Here is a 9,164-nt window from a genome sequence, read left to right on the forward strand (position 1 = left end):
GTGGGAATGGATAAGAACCCGCGATGTGTGTCTCTAGTACGGGAGCGAAAACGAATCATCAATTTGTCCACAAAATGGTCCCAACCAGCGAGTTGATTGTTGCGAAATAACCATCCATACCATTCCAAAGCCTCACCATCAAAATAGAACGAAGCCACATTAAGCTTCTGATCTTCCTCAATTTTATAGCAATTAAATAATGCTCTGCTTGAACTATCCAAGCGTCCGGATTCTCACCTCGAAACTGCCCTAATTTGACGTTCATAACTATGTTTTTGGGTTCAAAAGAGGACGTATCCTTTTCCCCCAAAACCTCCAGCAACATCGAACGACATTCCGCGAGATCTTTAGAGATAGAATCCTTCATTTCTTGTATTGAATCCCGAATTGAATCACCAACGAAAGCCTTGAGTACTTTTTGGTCCTCCATTAGAGAGACCTCTGGATGAAAGCACCAATGTAACAAACTCAATTTTCAACACAAACACTGATATATATATTGTTATTATGGAATACAAGTTACAACGTATAATACCCACAACACAGTAACAACACACTAATTATAGATAGATAACATAGAAGAGGGTAACTAGAAGGGGATGAGATTCTAGACCATAGAAAGGAGATGAGAGGATCAGAAAGCCAAAGCTTCACATAATTTGCATGCCCCTTCTTCTAACTTTTAGTCCTTTTTAATAGAGATACTAATTGGGCCTGGATCCCCAATTAAAAGTATTTAATAACCCATAGGCCCTTACCGAGTCAGCTTGGTTCACAACAATTTCCCAGACGAGCGTTCAGATTACGAGCAATATATCTGAACCCACCACTTACCTTGCTCATTCATTTGGCCAACTCTCTAAGTCAAGTGTAGAATTAAGAATGAAGCCATGTTGGTCTTTTTTTCCCCCTAATTGCTTTGTTTCACTTGTAGTAATATAATCCCCCCTTGTTGGGGCATATTATTAATATTTCTATAGTGGCAGCTTTCTTGTTTTAACTAATTTCGTGTTGTGTTCCACTTCTAACATGTATAAAACCTTTTTGAAATTTCCCACTGAACAAAAAGGACATTTGTGTTTTAATTGAAGCATCTTCAACAACCATTATACAACTTGGGGAAAAACACAAAGAGAAAAGTCTTAAAAAATTAATGCAACTTCAACAATCATTGCACAGCTTGTGGAAAAATATATATTGATATATAATTGGAATAATGGATAAACGAGATAGTTTAGATGAATTTTTGTTTTACTATAGTTAACCTAATAGTAAAATTATCTGTGTCTCACGCGGGAATTTAATATTACGAAATTTATAAAATAATACTTAAAACATATTCATAACAAACATTAATAATGTAAAGGAAGATGATAATTATAACATGTTATCATTTATCCTTCAATCAATCATCTTTAATTTGATTTTATAATTTATCCTTTTGCTTCCAGGAAGTGTTACTATTTGATATTTTTGAGGAATCAAATGAACATCAACCGAACCGGAGATATTAAATTTTCTAATAAATAAATAATTGTTGGTAAAGGGATAAATAAATTTTAAAAGGTTGAAAAAAGTGAATAAATAATTTTAACGTGTAGAAAGCTAAACCCTACCTTGTGTTTTACATCTATCATTTTAAAGTTCCCAATTTAAATGTATAATAAGTAATTATAATGATCATTATGATTTCTAATTTGGAGTTAATTCAGAATAATTTTAAAAGAAAAACATGTCAACAAATTTATGATGATAATTATGATTTCTAATTAATCGTAACGATTACCACAACTTTTTTGTTAAAGGCAAGTTTTATGACGACTTATCAAAATTTATTGTTTTAATAAATCTTGCTCTAGCAAATAAAAAATTATTATAGATTTTTTTTTTTTTTGACTTAAAAGTTGTTTGTCTGTTTGAATACAATTTTGGTGAACAATAATAGAGCAGAAATAATTACGTCATTAGAAAAAGAAACAGACAAAAAATATCTAAGTCATGCTGACTCTTTCTAAATTGACTTTTAACCTAAAATTTTTCAATAATTCCAAATTGTTTTTATTTCTGCTGACTCTAAAAATTTTGGAGCTCAAGAAAAAAAAATATTTTTTTGAAAAAATCTAGAAAATATTGAAAAAAATTCTTTAAAGGTTAATTTAAAAACTAAATATGTCGTTAACGTGACTCATTTTAAGTGAAAAATCTTTGAGTTGGTCTGGACTAAAAAAAAACTACAATGTATAAATATTGTAGTAAGCATGGTATATTAATGTGTGTGTATATATAATATAATACATAGTCATACATTATAAATACATAACTATATGCTATTATACAATATTGATACATTAAATAACTATTTATACAATATCATACATAGTTATACATTATAAATACATAACTATATGCTATTATACAATATTGATACATTAAATATCTATTTATACAATATCATCCATAACATATAATTCATTATATATACATGCAACCATTTTTGCTGATTTTCTTGGTCATCTGTACAGTTATATAAGAAGACTTTCTATTTCTAAACCTCGTAGATTTTGGAGCTGCTAGTTTGGACTTGGTTCATTGCTTCACTCAAATTCAACCTAATCCGCGATATGATAGGATTGAGCTACAAAAAAAATTTAAAGTTCATTTAAGAATGAGATTTTTAACCTAATCTAAATAAGTCCGTCGACTAGTGAGGCTTAATCAAGACTCGATTGGTCCAACCCAGTCTGAGTAAAGTAAAAAATACTTAATTATAAATATAAAAATAAAAATAAAGTAGAGGACAAGAAGGAAAAAAAAGGCCAAACTCCAAATTTATATAACCCATTATATATGCATATTGTAACATTCTAATAATTAGAGATTGTCCACGATTGTTTTTAATTTATTTTATCAAACTTGATATTAATTAATTAAAAGTTGAGCTAAAATGTATTAATTTCCTTTTTCAATGAGGATGGGTTTAATTTCTCACATGAAAAAAGTCCAAACATTTTACTAATTAAGGGATAATTATGTGATGACACATTAAAGATATTACTTCACTAGTAATAAATATATAAATGTATCATTTTTTTTAATGGATAAAAACAAAAATAATGTTATGATAGCAAGGTAAGACAATTCAGACCCAAATATCAGCTGAAATTGAATTTATCTTTTGTAGTAATCACATGTAGTTCCCTGCTAGTATATATTATCTTTTTTTTTTAATTTTTAATTTTAAAATTGATATAAAAACTCGTTCATGGGTTATATTGGAATGATTTCAAAGTTAAAAACATAATTTTTTTCCTTTAAAATATATAAAGGGCCATTCAATTTTTGGTTTAATCAAAAGGGACACTTCGCTAAGAAGGAGCGAGATATGTTTGTGCTATAACTATCGATAACGACATAAAAAAATTGATCATCTCACTGACTTACGAGCGATTTTCTCTTTTTTTTTATCTTTTTTTATTCTCGCTACTTATGAGCGATTTGCTCTCTATTTTTTCCTCCAAAAATTGCTCCACACCAAGCGAGTTTGTAAGTTTTTTTTTTTTGTTTATTCTCGCCCCTGAGCGAGTTCTCAACTTCTTTTATTATATGTCCTCATAGTAATTCCGTCATTAATTTTCATTTAGATAACAATAAAAAACATTTTAATAATATAGAAAACATTTTTATTTATTAGTTATATTTTTTATAAATTGACGTAGGATGAACATTTATTAATGAAAAAAATTCATTAATAGGAAAAGAACGTGTTTAAAAAAATAAAAATAATATATTTAATTGAAAAAAGACGGTTTTGACTTATTAAGGAACAATAAGAGCATTTTTAGATTAAATTATTGGAGACAATGATATTTTTAGATCAAATTATTAACTGAGGATATTTTTATTCATTTTACATAATTTAAGAACATTTTTAACTATGTTCCGTTAATTAGGTCATCACAAAATCCAAGAAAAAAGCTCTTTTCCAACACATGTTTCCAAAAACAGAAAGAAATTAAACATTGAAAAAACAAAACAGAAGAAAAAACAGAATGTTGAAATAATCCAAGTTGATTGATGGTTGGAGAAGCCAAGTTGATGAAGGTGAATGTCTTCAAGTGACAACTTCTTCTCTGTTGATTTTACACAAATATTATTTATATAAAAGAGGGAAAAGAGTTAAAAATGTCCTTAAATTATGTGAAAAAAAATAAAAGTCTTCCGTTTGTAGTTTGATCCAAAAATACTTTTGTTTTCAATACTTTGGTCCAAAAATGCCCTTACTGTTATTTAATGGGTAAAAAATATTCATTTTCCAAATAAATATTATTTTTTTTAACACATTCTTTTTCTAATAATTTTTTAAAAAAATAAGCAAATGTTTATCTTCAATTCAGAAAAAAATAAAAAATGAAAATATTTCTTATTTTTTTATTGTTATATAAATATAAATTAATGATGGATATACTATGATCTTATGTATATGACATATATTATCTGTCGAAAGAGTACATGAAGTTATTCTATTTTAATTGATAAAATGAGATAAGAAGAAAACAAAATATTTCCTACATTTTTATTTGTTAAAGTGATTTTTAGAAGACAGAAAACTAGAATAGTATTCTTTAATAATATTTTAATTAGGAAGACGATGTATTTAAAAAGAAAAAAAAATATTTATTCAAAAAATGGCATTTTTTAATTATAGGGGCATTTATGGACCAAGGTATTGACTGCAAGGGCATTTTTATATCAAAGTATTGACAATAAAAATATTTTTAAGCCAAACTATATATAAACGGATGACATTTTTGTTCCTTTCACATAGTTTAAGAGATTTGGATCCTTTTCCCTGTAAAAGAGGAACAAAAAAATAGTAAATTGTGGACAAGAGAGAGTAGCATATACTATTTTTAACTTCATTTTAACATATAAAGCTGTTACCAATCTGTGTTTAAAAAACCAAGAATTATTGATTTCAATAAACTTTGCAGAAACACGAAGTAACCAAAGTTTAATAAACCAGTAAGAATAGATGAACATAAATTAATTGACAAAACTAAAATCTGTAAAACGTACCACAATCCTTTCGAAAAAACAGAATCAGAAAAGATCAAGCCCACTGAATGCACAGTGTCCCCTTAAGGAAATTATTCCCCTCTAGTATCCGAGGTTTGATTTGGAATATGTCCTCCCAGGATAGAATGATCTCAATCACCAGTGTATTGATACCCAAAACTCTGGTGTCAGCGAACCACTCAACAGCAGTAAAATACACGAAGAAATTTTGTGCAGAAGAAGAAGAAGAAATCAGAAAAATTCGTAAGGAATAAATCTGAAGAATCAATGTATTTATAGGCAAGAGGAACTGGTTCCGAAAGGTTGCAATCCTTTCAGAATCCACACGACCATTCATGAAAGTTTGCAACCTTTCAAATGGTCATGGCTGTTTCTGAAAGTTGCAACCTTTCAGAACAGTCACTGCGGGAAATTTAAATAAAACGGGAAAGATTTAAATAAAACGGGTCGCGCGTGGATCCGAGTCGGGTCGGGTTAATTAACTAATTAATTGAATCGGTTAATTAACTAATTAAAACGTTGGCCATTTAATTTAATTTAATTAATTAAATAATTAATTAACTAAAATAATTAAAACAAACTTTGTCCAAAAAATAATCTCTCGATCGATCATTTTTCCAAATCCAAATCCAAAGCCAAAGCCGAGCCGAGCGAGCGACGACGACGACGGCGCGAGGGGGGTCCCTCTTTCCAACCCTTTTAACAATTAATAGGAGTGTTTCTATATTTAAACTCTCCTATTTTTCTTTCCACCACCGATGAGGGACAAATGTCTTTTCAATAAAGCATAAGAGGACTTTTCAAGTTCTCAACTTTTCAAGTTCCCAACTTTTTCCAAGTTCCTCTTTCATCTTCCCTCAATTTCCCATTAACTCTTGCTACATACCCAACAATCCCCCACATTAATGGGGAATGGTTATAACATAAGGAATGCACGGACGAGTGTGTACTTTACAAGCAAGAATCAATTGCATCTGGATAAGTAGGTTTCCCCTTGGACTTTCCGTAGTGAACATATGTCGGATATACTCGGTCAATCGGTAGATGCGATATCTTTGAACCGTCGAGCTTTGGTGTATACCTAGACAACCATATGTCACACAATTAACCCTTTACCATTTATGGTTCTTACGGTTGTGTTCGTTTCAGCCATGAACACCTCCTGGTTTCATGAGTGTATAGAGAATAGGCTTTTGACATAAAATTCTCTTTGAAGCGGCTTACACTTCACACTCACATAGGTGATTTCTAACCGTGTCATCTCGTAGATACACTATTTGGTCAAATCTGCCAAACTTAGCAAATCATTAAAAACTTTAAGCTATATTAACTCATTAACAAGCCTTAAAGTCTTAACCTTGTTCCTGAACATTGTCTTCATCATGAGAATGGATTGAGTTGATTGACAATGTCGAACCGTCAGTCACAACTTTGTTTTTCTCCTTGAATCTAGCTCTTGGGATCTCCAGTCTGCTAGATATAGTTACCGCCATGCTGACTTGTCCTAAGCCGTAAACCCATTCCCTTAGATGATCTTTCAACTGCCTCTCTCACTAGGCCTTTCGTTAGTGGATCTGACACATTATCGCTTGACTTCACATAGTCAATTGTGATAATTCCACTAGAGAGGAGTTGTCTTACGGTATTATGTCTCTGTCGTATATGATGAGACTTCCCGTTGTACATAACACTCCCTGCCCTACCTATTACTGCTTGACTATCACAATGTATGCAAATAGGTCCCACAGGTTTGGGCCAGAATGGAATATCCTCTAAGAAATTCCGGAGCCATTTAGCTTCTTCACCGGCCTTATCTAAGGCAATGAATTCAGATTCCATTGTGGAGCGAGCGATACATGTCTGTTTGGATGATTTCCAAGACACTGCTCCTCCACCAAGTGTAAACACATAACCACTTGTGGATTTTACTTCATTTGACCCGGTGATCCAATTTGCATCACTATATCCTTCAATCACGGCAGGATACTTATTATAATGCAAAGCGTAGTGTTGTGTATGTTTCAAATAACCCATCACACGTTTCATTGCCATCCAGTGAGTTTGATTCGGATTACTAGTGAACCGACTCAGTTTGCTAATAGCACATGCTATATCTGGTCGCGTACAATTCATAATATACATCAAACTTCCCAACATTCTGGCATAGAATTTGGGAAAAGACCAAAATGCCCTTAAATTTCCGGACGGATTTCCCTTCCAACAGCCCATCTTCTAAAGGGCGTAACTCCCTCATTCAAACTCGGAATCGAGAAAACTCAGCGGCGTTGAAAAGGTCATTCCACGAGCTTCGCAACCATAACTGGTACTACTCCTAAATCATCCTGAACTAGGAGTTACGACTACTCAAAGTTGGCCAAAAACTCACTTCTTCCCATACTTAACCAAATTTCCAGATTCTAAATTCTTCCAAAAATGACTACTTTCCAATTTCAAGCTTCTTCAAACCCACTTCAAATTGTCGGATGTTACAATTATTTGGTTTTCTTAGTTTTGCTTTATTAGAATGTTGCGGGGTCTGTCCTAACATCCATCTCAGTGTTATAGAGGCTTCATAGACAGTCAGGCAGTTAGTATTGAGTCTCTCATCTGTGTATAAATATAAATATTCTATTTTGAGACACGAGTTGCCTTTTTGGCCAAATTTTATCAGTTAGATTGTTTTATGTCCTTTCATTGAATGGAGTTTTTCCACTGAGTTAAGAAAGCCAGGCCAAGGGTTCGCTTGGGGCCAACAATGGTCTTCGAGTGCCGGTCCTGCCCAGGGTGTAGGCTCGGGGCGTGACAGAAAGTCAATACTAAACCAAAATCTTCAGAATTGACAGAGAAATATATTGTAGAAAATCTGTAAGAAAAATCTTTTATTTGGTTCAAGCATACCACCAAACACCTTTGTTGCACCAACTCTTAACCTGAAGAGAAAATGGAGGAGAAAATGCCTACAATAGTCCATTATCTTTGAGTTTGTACTCAAAATCATCCATAAGATTGCATCTCACTACCTAAATCCAAACATGAATAAGTATAACAGAAAAATGAGTACATGCATATTCAAATCCAGTGGGAAATGACCCAAAAAACAAATGACGCTTACAGACAATAAAAGTTCAATAATAAAGAAAATTGCTTTAAAACCTCAAAAATATAAATAACTCGCAATTTGAACGACAAATTCCTCAATATCAGAAAAAGAACGGATGAGATTTGATAATCACTAAGAAGAAAATTGTATAATTTTATAGAGAGAAATCATGTAAAAAATTATATACAACCATCATTCATCTGTTGGAGGAAAAAAATTACCGATGGGAAGATGAATCAATTTATTTATTTTTATTTATGAATGAGAGAAGGAAGAGAAATGAATTTATCTGATGAAGAGAAAATTACCCGTACACGTGTTAAAGAAAGAGTAATACACATGTTTAATATTAAAAGGATAAAGTAAGGCCCCACTTTATAGTACACTTAATAAGCAGTAGATCTCACAAAACATGTAGTACAATTAAGAACTGCAGTGTTAATCCTTTTCTTGTTAACTTATATATAAGGGTAATAATTACTCTTCTTTTATCTTTTATCTCTTATATATATATATATATATATATATATATATATATATCTTTTAGGGAGGACGAACACAACTTTATAAGGTTGTATAGAACGGAACAAACATTGTACCGTGAATTTGGAAAGATCAGGGCTACTTTTGGAATTCCAAAATTATGTGTGTGTATGTGTCTTTTAACGTCCCCACGTGTCCCATTTTCTTCATTTGGCTTACATAGGAGTGACAAACGAGCGAGTCGAATCAAATATGAGTCGATCAAAAAACGAGTTAAATAAAAATGGATAAGTTACTCAACTCGACTCACATTTTAAATGGGTAAAAATGAGTTACGCAATGGATAATATGAATATCCATATTTACTCATATTATAATAGAAATCTTGTTAAAAGCTTTAAAACAAAAAAAACAATTAAAGTTTTTTTTTATCACTTCACTCCACCACCTACCAGTCCCCCTACCCCCTTATTATCCCAAAAAAATGTTTAAAAAAAAATAAAAA

At 31.5% G+C, this 9,164-nt stretch overlaps 1 protein-coding gene across 1 annotated transcript in view; it reads right to left on the bottom strand.

Moving 5' to 3' along the window:
- LOC125850230 (acyltransferase Pun1-like) overlaps positions 1 to 6,915 on the bottom strand; it is a 15,258-nt gene extending 8,343 nt beyond the window's left edge. The window contains exon 1 of the mRNA XM_049530097.1: positions 6,780 to 6,915. Coding sequence (XP_049386054.1) covers positions 6,780 to 6,915 — 136 coding nt within the window. The remainder of the gene's footprint in view (positions 1 to 6,779) is intronic.
- Positions 6,916 to 9,164: the final 2,249 nt, after the last annotated feature.

This window comes from Solanum stenotomum, unplaced genomic scaffold, assembly GCF_019186545.1.
Source record: "Solanum stenotomum isolate F172 unplaced genomic scaffold, ASM1918654v1 scaffold15513, whole genome shotgun sequence".
NCBI classification, from domain to species: domain Eukaryota; kingdom Viridiplantae; phylum Streptophyta; class Magnoliopsida; order Solanales; family Solanaceae; genus Solanum; species Solanum stenotomum.